General features: G+C 39.3%; 2 protein-coding genes across 2 annotated transcripts; one reads left to right on the top strand and one right to left on the bottom strand.

Annotated features, from left to right (window-relative positions):
* LOC122666136 (oligopeptide transporter 7-like) lies at positions 1–1,985 on the top strand. Its single transcript, XM_043862264.1, has 4 exons — positions 1–589; positions 697–955; positions 1,054–1,236; positions 1,360–1,985. Exons 2-4 carry the CDS (start codon positions 743–745, stop codon positions 1,972–1,974), a joined length of 1,011 nt encoding a protein of 336 aa, XP_043718199.1. The 5' UTR covers positions 1–589; positions 697–742; the 3' UTR covers positions 1,975–1,985.
* A 20-nt stretch (positions 1,986–2,005) lies between these two features.
* Positions 2,006–12,556, bottom strand: LOC122666128 (U-box domain-containing protein 44-like). The gene is made up of 4 exons (XM_043862252.1): positions 11,105–12,556; positions 10,514–10,817; positions 5,018–5,508; positions 2,006–3,449 (listed from the first exon to the last, which is right to left on the bottom strand). The coding sequence occupies exons 1-4, from the start codon at positions 12,332–12,334 to the stop codon at positions 2,451–2,453; spliced, it is 3,024 nt and encodes a 1,007-aa protein (XP_043718187.1). The 5' UTR covers positions 12,335–12,556; the 3' UTR covers positions 2,006–2,450.
* Between the last annotated feature and the right edge of the window lie 3,926 nt (positions 12,557–16,482).

Below are 16,482 nucleotides of genomic sequence, written 5' to 3'. Positions count from 1 at the left end.
TTGATTATTGTTGCTTGCAGCGCGTTACATGATAAAGAAAAGAGCTCAAGGGCCGGCTGACACGTAACCAGTTCTTCCTAATTGTGTTCATGTGTAGCTTTGCTTATTACCTCTTTCCTGGTTATCTATTTCCGATGTTAACCTCCATGTCTTGAGTCTGTTGGGCCTTCCCTAAATCTGTTCTCGCCCACCAACTGGGCTCCGGCCTTCATGGTCTGGGCATCGGTGCCTTGGCCTTGGACTGGTCTGCAGCCACTTCTTACCTTGGAAGTCCACTCGCCAGCCCTTGGTTTGCTACAGCCAACATCGGCGTTGGCTTCCTCGTCCTCGTGTACCTCATCGTCCCTGCTTCCTACTGGCTCAACATCTACAATGCCAAAGCCTTCCCCATCTACTCCAGCCAACTCTTTACTTCTTCCGGCCAAACCTACAACATCTCTTCTATCATCAACTCTAACTTCCAAATTGACCTCAACGCCTACAAGCAGAACGGCCCTCTTTACATCAGTACCTTCTTTGCCATTACCTATGGTGCTGGCTTCGCTGCACTTACTGCCACTATTGTTCACGTTCTTGTCTTCCATGGAAGGTAACAGTAATAGTAGAGATTAGCTTAATTTACTTTTTCTTAATCTTTACAAACATAAATTTCTCAGCAACGTAAGTGACAAATCCCATGTTAAAACCCCATAATAGGGAAATATTGGAGCTAAGCAAATCGGCCTTGAAGGACAAGAGAAAGATGGACATATACACGAGGCTTATGAGCAAGTATAAGCAAGTGCCCCAATGGTGGTTCATCTGCATCCTCCTCTTGAACATTGCTGCCACTATCTTTGCTTGTCAGTACTACAACGACCAACTTCAATTACCATGGTGGGGAGTCTTAATAGCTTGTTTCATTGCCTTGATCTTCATTCTACCAATTGGCATCATCTATGCCACCACAAACCAAGTGGGTTTCTTTTTACTCTTGTTTACATTTCAAAATTCCCTTTTTTTCTTCATATTTTGTCCATGGGGTGAGAGCCTGATCACTTGCCAATGTAACAGGTACCAGGGTTGAACATCATTACCGAGTATATTATAGGGTACATCTACCCAGGGCGCCCTGTTGCCAACATGTGCTTCAAGGCGTATGGATATATCAGTATGACTCAAGCTGTCACCTTTCTCCAAGATTTCAAGCTTGGTCACTACATGAAGATTCCTCCCAGAACAATGTTTTTGGCCCAGGTTAGCTTTAGTTTTTCATTTCTTTTCATTTTCTCAATGAGGAATAATGTGATTTTTAGCCACAAAACAATTTCCAAATGGGCATTGATCCTCTATATTATTCTTCTTTACATTATGAGTCAGGTTGTAGGAACCTTGCTATCTTGTTTGGTCTACCTGGGAACTGCTTGGTGGCTAATGACTTCCATCCCCAACATCTGTGACACTTCCCTGCTGCCCCCCAACAGCCCATGGACATGTTCAATGGACCGTGTATTTTACGACGCATCTGTTATCTGGGGGCTGATTGGCCCTCACAGATTTTTTGGGGACCTCGGTTCATATTCAGCTGTCAATTGGTTCTTCCTAGGTGGAGCCATTGCCCCAGTTCTTGTCTGGGTTGCACACAAAGCCTTCCCTCAGCAGAAATGGATCCGCCTCATCAACATGCCAATCCTATTAGGTGCTACAGGAATGATGCCCCCTGCCAGCGCTATCAACTTCAGCACCTGGCTACTTCTTGGGTTCGTCTCTGGCTTCATCCTCTATAGATACCAGCAAAACTGGTGGCAACGACACAATTATGTTCTCTCAGGGGCTCTAGACGCTGGCCTAGCCTTCATGGGTGTGCTCCTGTTTCTGTGCTTGGGCCTGAAGGGAGTCGGCATTAATTGGTGGGGAGCAAACCTAGATGGCTGCCCTTTGGCTATTTGCCCAACCGCCAAAGGGGTGATTGTTGATAATTGCCCTGTTTTCTGACTTAAGTTTACAAGAATCATGAATGTCTCCGTTCCAAATTCAACTTCTTCTATTATAATAGACTGCCCTGATTACAAAGAACCGTACCCTGTTATTGGCCTCTATATAAAATACAAACACATTCTTGTCAACAATACACCAAAAGAATCAAAGTTCTTCAATTCTAAAATGACCTTGCATTGGCAGGACTGGACAGAGGTAATGTACACTGTTTATCCTAAATTCTGCACTGAGGCCTCGATACAAATACTTCGAGGACCTCCACCCCTTCAGTTGCTTGATCTTCTTTCTAAGCAAAACTCAATTCAATCTTTACAGAATTAGAAGATAGGATACACGATTTGTGGCCAATAATAATCTTCTATCAATGCCCAAGTATCATATTGTGCCTGATGTCCAACTTCTTCAGACATGATTCTGCTTCAACAATGTGTGTTCAATTCGAAGGGGTTCAAAACCTTTAACGTTCGATTAATTTAAAAATAAGAGGATTGGTCGTGAAGCACATTCAGGTGACCAAGTATTTTGGCTGCCAAAGATTTCATAGCACTATTTCCCCTCTGAGTTATATCTACTAAAAGCATCTCAGCTAGAGCCCCATACTGTTGCTTGAACTCCACCAGCCGGAAAATCCTCTCCAAAGCATTCAAAGATTTCTCTTGTAGTTGGCTAGAGGGTGAACCCAATAACTTAATGATTGCTGCAATGGCATTTGCCTCCGCAAGCACCTTACTACCATTCTGTAATCTTTCACCATCAATCAGAGTCAACAGTGCCTGTAAAGCAGCCTCACAGGCTCCAATATCTGGCTCCCCAAGCACCCTCACAAGGGGTTGCACCGCACCAGCCTCCAAAAGACAAAACGAAAACTCCACATCACAAATGCCCATGTGCACTGGGCAGCGAGTTTCGGGTGGGGCTGACCAGCACCACAATCCCCCTTGTTTTTTTATTGGTTTACTCAGCACAGCTGAACTCTCTGAAAACTGAGCAAGTGAAATGGCTGCACATTGTTTTGTCAGAGCAGTTCCGGAGTCCAGCAACTGTACCAATACAGGGATAATGCCAGCTTCTGCTGCTCTCTTCTGCCACTCATGATTAATTGTAACACTGAAACGGCATATCACTCCTGCAGCATTCTCAGTTAGATGGTTTCTAGCTGAACCAGTATAATTTCCATTACTAAGAAATCTGAAAATGACCGGAAGTGCGCCTGCATCTAAAAGCCACTGAGTGATTTGGGTTTGGTTCACGGGGAGGTTAACAATGATACCCATTACAGCAGCAATCTCTTCATTATCGTTAGAAGTTCTGATGATCCTGAGTAAAGTTTCAACACACCTCTGATTAACATGCTCTGACAGCAAGCCATCATCGCCATCTGCTGTCAAGCAACAGAACAGCTTCACAGCATTTGCTCGTACAGTTGCAGTATCAAGCTCACATAACTGAACCAATACTTGAATAGCTGAAAACTGTAAAATATTCCCAGCAAAGAAATCAAAATTTCCAGTCAATCAATTATTATATGCTACCAATAGAAATTGATAAAACAAGAACAAGTTACGTATTAGTGGTGTTTAGGCCCATTTTGAGGCATAAAAAAAAAGCACCATTTAAAATGTTACCACAGTATAGCATAATTTTAGGCAAAATGTGCCAAATGCAAGTATTAGATGGGTTCATTTCAGTTTAGAAATGTGGGTGAGGTTGGGGGGGGGGGGGGGGAGAGAAAACTAGGTCATTCTTGAAAATTTATTGAACAGGGCAATCTGCCTACATGTAAATATATTTGCCAATAGAATCCCATGCTAACATACCTACTTTAATTGCACATTTTGCAAACCAATGAAGTTATGGAAGAGGGTTATTGAAACTCACATGAGAAAGGAGACTACTATTTCAGAAAATCAATTCGGTTTTATGCCTGGAAGATCCTCGATAGAGGAAATTTACTTAGGAGACTCATGGAAAGATATAAAGAGAGGGCAAGAAGGATCTACATATGGTCTTCATAGACCTATAAAATCCTACGACAGAGTCCCTAGAGAGTTAATCTAGAATATTCTAGAGAAGAGAAGGGTGTCATGTAAATACGTAGACATAATTATAGATATGTATGCTGATGTGGTGACTAGTGTTAGAATGGCGAGGGGCCAAGGTAGTAAATTCCAAATTTCAATTGGGTTACACCAAGGATCAGCCTTGAGCCCTTAATTGTTTGCGCTTCTAATGGACGACTTAACCAGAGGCATACAAGATGAGGTCCCTTGGTGTATGATCTTTGCAGATGATATCGTTTTGGTGGATGAGACTCAAGCAGGGATTAACGCCAAAGTAGAACTATGGAGATCAACCTTGGAATCAAAAGGCTTGAAGATAAGTAGAACTAAAACTGAATATATGAAAATAAAAAAAGATTGAATATATGGTGTGTACTTTAGCAACATTGGGACGGATTATGAGGCGGTGAATATTGGTGAGAGAGAGATCCCACAAAGTGAATATTCTTTAATATCTGGGATCAGTCGTAAATAAGGAGGGCAACATAGAGGATGACGTTGCCCAGAGGATTAAAATAGGGTGGAGAAGTGCGTCCAGAGTTTTGTGTGATCGGTGTATCCCTTCAAAGCTTAAAGGAAATTTTAATAGGACTGTCATTAGACCAGTTATGATGTACGGTGCAGAATGCTGCATTGTAAAGAAGTGTTGTATAAATAAACTTGGCGTTGTAGAAATGAGGATGTTGAGATGGATGTGCTGGAAAACTAGGAAGGATAAAGTAAGGAATGACCATATTAGAGCTGGATTGGGATTAGCCCTAATTCATGATAAACTTAGAGAGAGTTTTTTGTGGTGACATGGCCATGTTCTACGGAGGCCATCGGATGCCTCAGTTAGAAGCAACGTAATGTAATGTTGAATGTTAATAACAAGAGACTAAGGCTCTTAGAGAAACGCACAGATATTTATGCCTCAACCACCCAAAGGTCTCACATCTTTGTAGAAATGGATAGAAGAGAAACATCAACAAAATGCATACCTGTCTAAGTTTAGACCTTAAATCTTTTGCAGACGGGGGTTGGCACATGGCATGGAAGGTACGTAAAATGCTTTGTTGTACATCAGGTCCTGTCAAATTAATTAATGAAAATAGTCTGAAAATGTCTTCATCAGATTCCAACAATGACAGCTCTGTCTGACTGGCTTCTTCCGCTGCAGTTGATATGGCAAGGTTCATAATAGTTGCGGCTACATGTTCTCTTAAGCTTGGGGAAGATGTGCTGTGACAGTAGAGGAGGTCAAGCAATGGGCCCACTACACCTTCTCTAATCATCAACAAGCTACTCTGTGGTACAGTTGAGAGTTTCTGAAGAGCTTTAACAGCCACTATTTTTGTCCCCACATTGTCAAGTGTTACCAAGTGAAGAAGTGGTCCCAGTACCCCATCTTCAGACAAAGTCAATTTACTGTGATCACTTAACTCCATTTCAGCCAAAGTCGTTGCCATGATCATTTTGACATTTTCAGGCCCTGCAGTTTCATGTGTGTGAGTTCTAGAAAAGTATGAGTGCTACAAATATACCCAAATGAAGCATATAAAACCTTTTACACTTACAAATGATGATCTTCCAACATATGCACAACATAATACATATTACAAAAAGTGACCAATACTTTGAGAGAAATCTACAACAGAATAAACCATGGCAACAGGTGGATTGAAAGATATTCAAGTTTACTAACATTACCAATTGTTTATGTAAAAGTTGAACTAATTACTCTGCAACTTTTTCTGTCAAATGAGCACCAATTACAGTCCATCCAATCCATCAAACTTTTTTTTTTTTAAATGAAATTGCATTAGAGGGAATATTTAAAAGAAAAAAGTTACCAAGAAGAGAAGAATTAAATTCTCAATCCATTGGCATATTCAAACAAAAGATTGACATGTAAATATTTCTGATATCAATGAACATTAAAAATTTGTCTATCTCAACATCATCATCTGAGCAACAGTAATTTGATGAACAAGTTGTTTCAGAATAGCCCGATGTCTACTTCTGAAAATTTGCACACATGACTGTAAGGCTGCATTTGGATACACTTTCAGTTGTCTTGTTTTAAAACAACAAAAGTGTTTTGGGTTGTTTTTGTTTTCTTCTATCAAAATTTAATAGAACACTTTTCAGCAACCAAAAAAACTTACTGATTTCTTTATTTTCCAATTGCCTTGAGGGACAAAAAAAACATCTTGTTGTGCTATTAGGAGGCATATTTAACAGGGTTTAAAAGGCTTTCTGGTTTGTCGATTTCAGGAGCCTGCAATGGGGTTAGAAAGAGAGTATAAAGAAAATAAAAAAGACAAGAGATTGGAGGGTTGTTCTGGGACTGTGAACAGCACCCGTGAACAGTGACATGAAGAATGAGAAGAGAGAGTAAGAAGAGGGGAAGGGGAGAAGAGCTCACAACTCACACACATTCACAAATAAAATTCAATTACTGTCTAATCTGACAGGGGTTACATCTTAATAGAAAATCCTCAGAAGTAGTGTTTGAAATTTTAACATAATTAAATAAACACTAAGACACCGTTTGATAACGTTATGTTTCTGGTGTTTCTGTGCTATTTGTGTTCTCAGCACACAAATAGCACAGAAAAACTGTTTGATAAACCCGTTTAGTTTCTAGTGTTTTTGATAACAAAAATCAAAATTTATCTTTATTTTTGCCAACAGAAACTGTTTTGTAGAAACAACAAATAGTGGTTTTACCACTTTGTGGTCCAAAGTGAAAAACTGTTACCCGTGTTTACAAGAAGGAGAGCCCTAAAATCAAATACAACTCTCGACCTTTCCCTGAAAACCCTTCTCTCTCAACCTCCTTGAAGAAAAGGTCTGAACTCCACCTGAGATCCTGGTAGCCTCTCGCTCTCGCTCTTTGAGAAACGATCTGAGATCTAGGTAGCCCTTCTCTCTCAACCTCCTTCTCAAAGAAACGGTCTGAACTCCACCTTCACCGAACGGATCGCGCAGTGGTTCAGGTAACATCTCCTTCTCTCTATTTTGCTATCTATTTGTTCATCTCTCTCTCTCTGTTTCTCGCCTCTCTATATCGCTTTCTCGGTAAAATCTCACAAAAAAATGACATTTTGTCAGGAAATGTTGGACTGCTACTCTCTGCTGTTCTTCATTTGAGTTGTAGGTCGAAGAAATCCACCAAAGGTATGGATTTTACACTTTTGATTTTAGGGTGGTCTTATGCAATCTTCAATTCATTGTAATAGGCCTGATTTTAGGGCTTTTCATGTTGCAAATGTAGGGATTTTACTCCAAAAGTCCAAATAGTTGAAGGGGATTACCAGTGATTGCTAACAAGGTAATCTCTCATTCTTTCTCTCTATTTTACTGGGACTTGTTGAAGGGGATTACCAGTGATTGCATCTGTCATGCTTGTGGGTTCAGGGGGGGAAACTGCATTGAATTACAGGAGAGGTGACAAATGATAAAGTACAATCTGTATATGGGATTCGAGATTATCTCTATTGTTCCTTCTCTCTATTTTGCTATCTATTTGTTCATCTCTCTCTCTCTCCCTCTGTTTCTCGCCTCTCTATCTCGCTTTCTCGGTAAAATCTCACAAAAAAATGACATTTTGTCAGGAAATGTTGGACTGCTACTCTCTGCTGTTCTTCATTTGAGTTGTAGGTCGAAGAAATCCACCAAAGGTATGGATTTTACACTTTTGATTTTAGGGTGGTCTCATGCAATCTTCAATTCACTGTAATAGGCCTGATTTTAGGGCTTTTCATGTTGCAAATGTAGGGATTTTACTCCAAAAGTCCAAATAGTTGAAGGGGATTACCAGTGATTGCAAACAAGGTAATCTCTCATTCTTTCTCTCTATTTTACTGGGACTTGTTGAAGGGGATTACCAGTGATTGCATCTGTCATGCTTGTGGGTTCAGGGGGGGAAACTGCATTGAATTGCAGGAGAGGTGACAAATGATAAATTACAATCTGTATATGGGATTCGAGATTACCTCGTGTATTCATCTGTTGAAATTGAGCAACTTACAGTTGCTCCACCATTTTAATTTCTGTAGTTCAGGGTAGGACTATTTCTTCTCTCTATCATTATTCCTTACAGAAAATTTTGAGAAAGGGAAACAAGTAATTAGAAAACTAATAAGTTAATTGGAACCAGAACAACAACCCCACACACCACACCACAGCACAGTAGCAGCCCACCACCACACCCAGTGACCAACCCCAGTTTCTTCTTCTCCTTATAACCCAAATTTCCCTTCAAAAATATTGTCTTCTGGGCTTCTGATGAGGTCTTAGGTCTTTAGAGTTGAAGACTCCCCACATCTTCCCAGCTTATCAATGAAGGATGCAACAGAAATACCAGTATACCACATATAAAATTTCTTAAACAACCTAAGGAACATTGTAAAGCATCAGAATATATAACTTTTTTTTACCATATATGTTGAAAGCATAATATATAAACTATTATTACCAGCAGGCATGCATGGATAATATTCTGTACATCTGAGAAAATGCCACTATCTTCTTCAATTTTTCTTCTCTTTCTCAACATACTGGCCTACAAATCCAACCAACCCTCCTACTACATTATGTATTAGGTTTGAGCTATAAGATAGGGCTTTCAATATTAATAATATATATCCCCTTTAGGATGAATATTTACAAATTTATCAAACACTGTTATACGTAGCTAAGAAGAGATGATTTTCTCTTATTGTATCTCTTACAGATCTCAAGAGAAGGAAGAACAGGTGTTTCATAGTTGGGAGATGGTGTGGGAAAAATAAGAAAACTATCCTTTCACTCTCATAGTCACTGCCTCATCAGTCATCACTCATCACACCTACAGTTTGGTTCCCCTCTCTCATTTCTTTTTAATTTAGATCAGTAAAGTAACAAAGGAATTAATGGATTCCAAATGGATTTTGGTGTCTGAGATCATGGCCCTCCCCATTTACTCATTCATGGATGGGTGTAGTGGCCAACCACTATCAGTCCTGTACTGCTACTGCTACTAACCCTTCTTATTCTCCTTTGCATGCATCACAGCTATATAACCCATTAACAAACAAATAACCAAGAGAGAGTGTGCTGCAAATAGTATAAGAACATGTTTCCCGTGCTGGACAGGGTTAGATTAGCTGAGTTCTGGATGGTGTGCTTGTTGCTCATCAGTGACTTGTTATCTAATGAAGAAACAATTGATTTTGCTCTTCCTATTCAATAATTTTTTTCTTGTTTTGTTATATGATCTCTTGTTTTGTTCAATACATGTGAGAACATTAGGAAGGGTTATGGCAAGATCCCCATTGGGTATTATCATTGAAGCATGGTTTGTGGCATGGTCTCATGGTTACTTGTAAATTTCAAACTTTACTTGTTGGGTCTTTAGCTCAAATTGGTAGAGCACTTGGAACATGAGAATGTCTCAAGCATGTTCCAAGGGGATGGTGGTTTGAATCCACCAAGATCCTTTTTATTCAACTGTTCATAGAAGACAATCATGAACATCATACAATGTCTGCTTCTCTGTGTTTTTTTTTTTTTTTTTACTTCTTTCTTTTTTTGTTGATAGTTTGAATGAAATTCTGTTGCTTCTCTGGTTTTGAAGATGCAAAAATGAATGAGACATTTCCTATTTGTATTCTTTAAAACTTTTGAATGTCTAATCGATCCATAAACTATATTAATTTATAGTAACCTATTAGTGCATCTTTGTCTCTTTTTTTTAATATACACTTTATATGGATTTGTAATAATTTTTAATGTCCTAAAATCATTGACTTTATATGGATTATAGTATTAATGACATTTCTGTAATTTATAGTAAACGTTACAAAACTGTTGCAGAAACAGATTTTATCAAACACCTTTACAGTACTAAAAGTGCTCTGGATGCGTTCCTGTAACAGGTTTATCAAACACCATTTTGCAACCCAGAAACGTTATTCTGCAAACAAAAACACCAAAATACGTTTTTGGTAAGAAATGGAACAGAAACACGCGTAACGTTATCAAATGATGCCTAAGTAACCTAATGAATTTAAACACTAATACTGATTAGACTAAACTTAATTACACTCAAAACAGAACTCAACCAAGCTAATAAGCATCCTAATCTAACCCAAACACTTAACCAAAGGCGCTAATCTCATGTTAACCCTATGGACCTAAATTTAAGCTTATAATTGGTCCATTATAGACAAGAACACTTAATACAAAACCCATAACTCATTAGTAGCAAAATAAGAGCAACTTTAGACCGGGCCTGCATTATCGTATCATGAGGGTTTCTCACTGCATAGATCCATATCCTCAATTATAGCATATTAATTGTCACAATATAGTGATAAAATTGTAGTGGTGCTTCTATGCTTCCAGTTTGTATTTTACACGAGTTTTATCCCCCTCAGACCTATGGTTTTATCAATGAAGTTGTGGTTATTCAAAACAATTTTTTTTTTTAAAAAAGGGCAAGGAAGTACCTGAAGAAAGACGCAACAATAGAGGCTTGAAATAGTTTGCCCTTGCCATCTGTACAACATTCTGATCAAAAATTGAGAGATTATCCAAAAGCTCCTTCGCATCTCGGGCAGCTTGTGTATCGTCTTGGCTTGTCATGGTCACCAAGAGGAATATGCAGCCCTGAACCTTCCCAATGTAGTGGCGTACCACTTCATTTTTTGACAGTTCCAAAAGCAGTGCTACTGCTAACTTACTTTCCCCAATACGACGTGCAAGGGACTTAACAATAGATTCAATGGCATTTTCTGTATGAGCAATTTTTTCCTGCACAGCATACACATTGTCTTGAAAAAGTACATAAACTAAGAAAAACCATCTTTCTAACCATATCCAAGCTTTATTGAGAGATGAAGGTTTTCCTTGTAGGCTACAAAGTACCAAGGATGTCATATTGAGAGGATTTCTAGGCAAAACAAGCCAAAAATAACTACTTCATTTTATTAGAAAAAGAAAAAGCAGTGTATATAGGTCAAGCTAGTTCTTAGAGAAGTCCTCTTCTCTGTTTTGGCAATAAACTGAAAAAGAGAGACAAACTGGAGGTAGAAAAGTACCTTGCTATTATTACTGTCCCTTGCTAGAATGCAAAGAATGACCAAAACATGATTCCTCATATCACAATTTTTTGTAGCAAGAAGTTTGATGAGAATAGGAATATAGTCCTCCAATACTACCCATTCCCGGTGCAAGTCTCTTTCTTCACAAAGTTCCTTCAGCTGGCTAAGGGAATTTAGCACTTCTTGCTCATCATCTGAGAGGAGTTTGGTTTTCATGGAGGCAATTGTAATCATTGTGTTCCTATCTTTCCATTCTTCAATTGATTGTCGCAGAGTTTTGTTAGGCCGTAAAATTGATGTGTCCAGTGGAGTCACGGTCAAGGGACAAATGGTGTTCCCCTCTGCAAACCACTTCTGTATTGCACTTCTCTCAAATGTCTGTCCAGAGGAAGTTTCCACAGGGTCCACCATAACTTCTCCAGTGATTGGGCAGTAGAATGACTGAAGAGGTTCCAGCGGTTGGCTACCTAAAGAGTTTCGCTTGATGATATATTTGATCTCCTTCTCCTCAGGAGATGAAGCAGCATCAGCCCTTCCAAGCAATGCAATGATCTGATCCATTTGTACAGCCTCAGCCTTGTCCTTCCTCAGCTTTGTTTCTTCTATCTCCTTCTTGAACTCTTCGAATTCCTTCTTCAATGCTGACTGTTCAGGTGGAATCCCAATAGCCTCTGCAATGAGAACCAACAGATTATTTGCATAAGAACGGTCAACAGTCCTCTCCCGTATTCCGGACTCAATTTTCTTCAGTATATCGTCCTCTGCTACAGCTGCCCTAAACTCTGCTCTCAGCATGTTATCTTGCAGCTTGCTGATCTCTTCAGTGATACCAATTGAGAGATCCAGTGAAGCCAAAGGGATGAGGCCCAATGCCCGACTGATCTCTCTTGTGGTGTCCTCTAAGGACTTAACAATCTTACGGCAATTTACTAGAAGATAGACCTTGCTTCTCTTGCTACAGTCCAAGACGAGCTGCTTCGCAACTTTGATCTCTCGGTTAAGAATGTCAACAGCATTCTTTAAGCTATCTGAAGCATTGATATTTTTCTTGGACAACTCTGTCAGAACAGGGACGATCCTCTCCAAATAAGTTGAAAGTTCAGCAAAATTTTCCTTTTCAATGAGGACATCTTCGGCAGCATTTACTGTCTCGACTATGGCATCTACAATCCGGGATAGGACTTCCGAAGCCGGAACAAGAGAAACGTTTAGAATCATGTCCGCCATCCTGTTGCCCGCAAGCAGAAGCTACGAACGCATATTGATAATCTGGCAATAGTTACCGAACTCAATGCTAAAAATTGGCACCATGATCAAAGCCAAAATTCCCATCCTTGTTATTCATAATCACCTACATCGGTACCACCCCACAAGAAAACTTAATCACAGAAAAGAGTTGTAGAAGATATTTTCAGGAATATGAGAATTTTAGAGTAGTCCGGAAGATGATGGAACGATATTTTTTTAGATAAATTGAAAATCTCAGACAAATGCAACAGTAAACATGGAGGAACAGCGAAAGTATATTGAAGAAAGAACCAGAAAGTCTAGACCAAGATGGCAACAATTCAGGAACCTAAAACTAAAGTACAAATCACCAAATTTATCGCGCAGAATCTAAACCTATGGGTTGAACAAGGAGCTAGGACAGATGAAACAAAACAGTTATTAAGAAAAAAAATATATCAGTAAAAAAAAAAAGAATTAAAACAGAGCTAGAGAGTGTGTAGTTATTGATATACTTAAAATCTGAAAAATCTTTAAATAAAAGTAACGACTAGTTTCCAAAAAATTCTACTTGTTTCTGTCGTGGTGCAGTAAGCGAGCCGAATACCTGTGAAATCGTCAGGAAATCAAGAGAGCCTTAGAGGTAAATCCAGCAAATTTCTTTCCGCAGTGGTTTGTACGGCTGTACCTCAAGCAAAGTAGCCCAAGGGGCGTCGGAAAAGAGAGAAAGGAACTAACCTATCAGAGCAGAAAGCTTCACACAAAAAGCTGCAAATTCAAATGAAATTCTGGAAGAGTAACAGGTCGAAGACAGATAAAAACAAAAAACTACCCCAAATTTCCCCCGGAAGGGAAGACCATAATCCACCAACAAGATAATCGCCGCCGGAGCAAAGACTCCGGAAGGGAAAAAAACAACAGAAAACGGAGGACAGAGGAAGCTTTGTACCTTGTCGCTATCCCCAAACTTTAAAACAGTGCAGAGTGAAAGAGGAAGGAGTCCTCGGTCAGCAATGGGCAATCGCTACCGTGTAGACTGTATAGTACTTTTCACTACCATTACCTTCCCTGGAAGGGCATTCATGGAAACATAAATATACTGCCTATACGTTTCGTCGTGTTCGGTTCCTCTATATGTACCAGTAGATGAACGTACATATAAGAGCCAACCACCTGTCCTATTTTTCTCCATTTTGTCACGTAATTATACGTGAAACCTACATGTACGGATAGATGGTCTGGATTCAGATAGACAGAGTTTTGCCAAGGCCAGTACTCCCATGAGTCTCTCTTTTCTCTCCAAAAGATCCTTATGCCCTTGTTACGAAGGGGAGAGAGATGAACTTCAAAAGGCAGATCATGAGCAGTCTGGATAAAATATCTAGCTTTATACAAATTAAGAAAATCAAGCAAAATGTTCTTAACGTCCCATAAAACAGTGAAAACTTCCCACGACCATTGCATAGTAGGTTGGGTGAGCCATTGGATCAAGTCTGCGCAGTCAGTCCAGATGGTAAGAGGAGTGTCGAACCATGATCCTATCTACCGCAGTCCAAGCAGTAGTCCTTTTGCTTCTGCTTCTGGTGTTGATTCTGCTTAACCAAAACCAGAACATGCACATAAAAATTTGGGGCGTTGTTCTCTGTACCGTAGCACAGCCTGCGCCCAGGCACATGGAGGTGGGCACAATGACCACCCTACCCCCCTACACAGGCTGCCCATGTGCCTGGACGCAAGTTGCGCTGCGGCACAAAGAACATTCTCCCTAAAATTTTATTGTTTTGGATGATGATGGCCACCCATCCTGCTTCCCCTGCATCTTTTAAAAAATTGCCATCACAGATAAAAGAATCAACGCTTGTAAGATCAAGTAATTCCCTGAGGGTGGGTGAGGTCTGAACTGGGCTAGGATCAGGTTTTGGGGCAATCTAAGGTGTACGTGGTATAAGGTGTAGTTCTCCAATCCATCGGTTCATATTTTGAAGATCTGTTGATTATTGAAACAAATCAGACAAAATTCAAAGTAAGGGTGATCCAAATCAATTCTCGTTATTGTTGAGTTTTGATTCTCAATAGGAGGGATTTTTTATTTTTTTTTTATGAAAAACAAAAGGAAAAGTCCTGTAGGGTTGAAGTTTGGCGATGAAGTAGATCCAAAGACCTAAGCTCATATGGATATCAAAAGTTGGTAGACTTTAAGAAAGCCCAGCCCAAAAGCTAGCTTGAGAGGAAGGAGAGCCCAAAGTCTTATAAGCACACATCAAGTCACCAAGGCAACCGATGTGGGACTCAAGAGTGTAACATTCCCCCATGCTTAGAAGACAACGTCTTCGTTGGCCCACTCTAGGCAGAGAGACAACTCCACTCTAACTTTCTTGTCAAGTAGCCCTCTTATTCCCCCTTAGATCGCCTCTTTTGAGTAGTCAGAAGATGGAGTCAATGAAAACACCAATGTTACAAGCCTTCAGAGAGCCCAACCCAAAAACTAGCTTGAGAGGAGGGAGAGATCAAAGTCTGCAACCGACGTGGGACTCAAGAGTGTAACTAATAAACAATTATCGTTTTAATTTTGTAAGACAAGTAACTTCTCAATCAAAAAGGTCCAATTACTCCTCTCCTCCTATCCTCTACATATTATTATTGCTACTAATAAATTGGTTGAGAAATTAATATAAAAGGATCCTCCTTCATTTTCTATAAAGATACTTTTTTACACATTTTTACAATGAAAGTGTTTTCTTAATGGGTACATCTTCTTGTCACTTAAGTGGTGAACTAAGAAGTTGTAACCATCTTTTAATTGCTAGTTATCGTATTCCTACAAATTATTCAATGATGCATTTAAAGTACGGGTAAACACTAATTTTAAAAAAAGTTGAAAGTTACTTAATACCATATTTTAATGCAATATTTATGTGAAATGACATGATTTACTTTCATAGGGGGAAAATGTATTATCTTAAAAGGGCAAAGAAGTAAGATTACAACTTCTTAATTCACCATTTTGGTTACTGTAAGATTCTCCCTTTCTTTTATTTTTTTGGTAAGATAAGATTCTCCCTTTCTTATTAAATGATTTTTGTTACGTTGATCACCACATAAGATATAGACATGGACCAGGATATTTGATTGAATTTGATTACAAAAAATTGATGTTAAAAAGATGAGAAAAATATATATTATATTTTGAAGAGGGTTCTCTGAGCTAGTAGTCTATCAAGGGGTAGTTTTTCGTCAATAGAGGGCAAGAATGTGTGTTAAAGAGGAGAGAAAGAGAGAGTTGCTGACGTAGCCACCGTAACAACTCAGAGATACTGTTCTTAGGACAAACAATCTTCTATCTAGTTTTGTCAAGTTTTTATAATTATTTGTTATTTCATTTGGGATGTAAGGAACAAAGTAATCCATGGGTCAACCACAACTGATCCCAAGTTGGTATTGGAGTCTGTATATAAATGGCTCAGTGATTTGAACATTACTCCACCTACCATTATATCTAATCCTAGCTTATCTCCTTGTTACCATGAGTTAAACTATCTTACCCTTTAACAAAAAAAAAAAAAAAACACCTATCTTACCTGCCTTGTCTAACTTTGAAATGCATTGTCCTGTTTTAAACTGCACAGACATTTTTTAACCTCAATTAAGATTAATAGGGTGGGCATTTTGCATTTTGCTAGCAGATCAGGGATTTCTAATTTCTACTGGGTACATTACTTCCTCTGACAGCATGAAAGCAGAACTTAATGGTCTGATTCAAGGATGGCGATATGCAAATAGTACCAACATCAGCATCAAAAAATATGCAAACAGTACCAACATCAGCATCAAAGAAATTTGGAGTTTTAATATGGCCCTAATTGGAAAATTATCACCTCAATTTGCCTGCCCGTCAATTTCCTTAATTCCCTCTAATATAGGGAGGTGGATCCCACCCGGTAGTATGTTCGGGCAGGGAGTAGAGTGGTCATTTCCACCCCCTATTAGATAGAATTGAAGATATTGAGAGGCAGGTAAATTGAGGGGATAAGGATCCGACCCTAACTAACCTTCTTAACCCTTCAAACTACACTCAGTTCCCTTGGTCTATCATGAACCGGGTTTGGCAGGTTTTGTGATATCTGTTGGGTCGAAATGAGAATGAGCAA

This window comes from Telopea speciosissima, chromosome 6, assembly GCF_018873765.1.
Source record: "Telopea speciosissima isolate NSW1024214 ecotype Mountain lineage chromosome 6, Tspe_v1, whole genome shotgun sequence".
NCBI classification, from domain to species: domain Eukaryota; kingdom Viridiplantae; phylum Streptophyta; class Magnoliopsida; order Proteales; family Proteaceae; genus Telopea; species Telopea speciosissima.
This window is presented reverse-complemented; position numbering and strand designations above follow the sequence as displayed.

Excerpts from the sequence above, each read along its gene's own strand:
- LOC122666136 (XM_043862264.1), top strand. The coding sequence starts at position 743 with ATGGACATATACACGAGGCTTATGAGCAAGTATAAGCAAGTGCCCCAA. Across the intron at positions 956-1,053 it reads TCTATGCCACCACAAACCAA|GTACCAGGGTTGAACATCAT; the intron begins GTGGGTTTCTTT and ends CCAATGTAACAG. Across the intron at positions 1,237-1,359 it reads GAACAATGTTTTTGGCCCAG|GTTGTAGGAACCTTGCTATC; the intron begins GTTAGCTTTAGT and ends ATTATGAGTCAG.
- LOC122666128 (XM_043862252.1), bottom strand. The coding sequence starts at position 12,334 with ATGGCGGACATGATTCTAAACGTTTCTCTTGTTCCGGCTTCGGAAGTC. Across the intron at positions 10,818-11,104 it reads GGGACAGTAATAATAGCAAG|GAAAAAATTGCTCATACAGA; the intron begins GTACTTTTCTAC and ends TATGCTGTGCAG. Across the intron at positions 3,450-5,017 it reads TAAGGTCTAAACTTAGACAG|TTTTCAGCTATTCAAGTATT; the intron begins GTATGCATTTTG and ends AATATTTTACAG.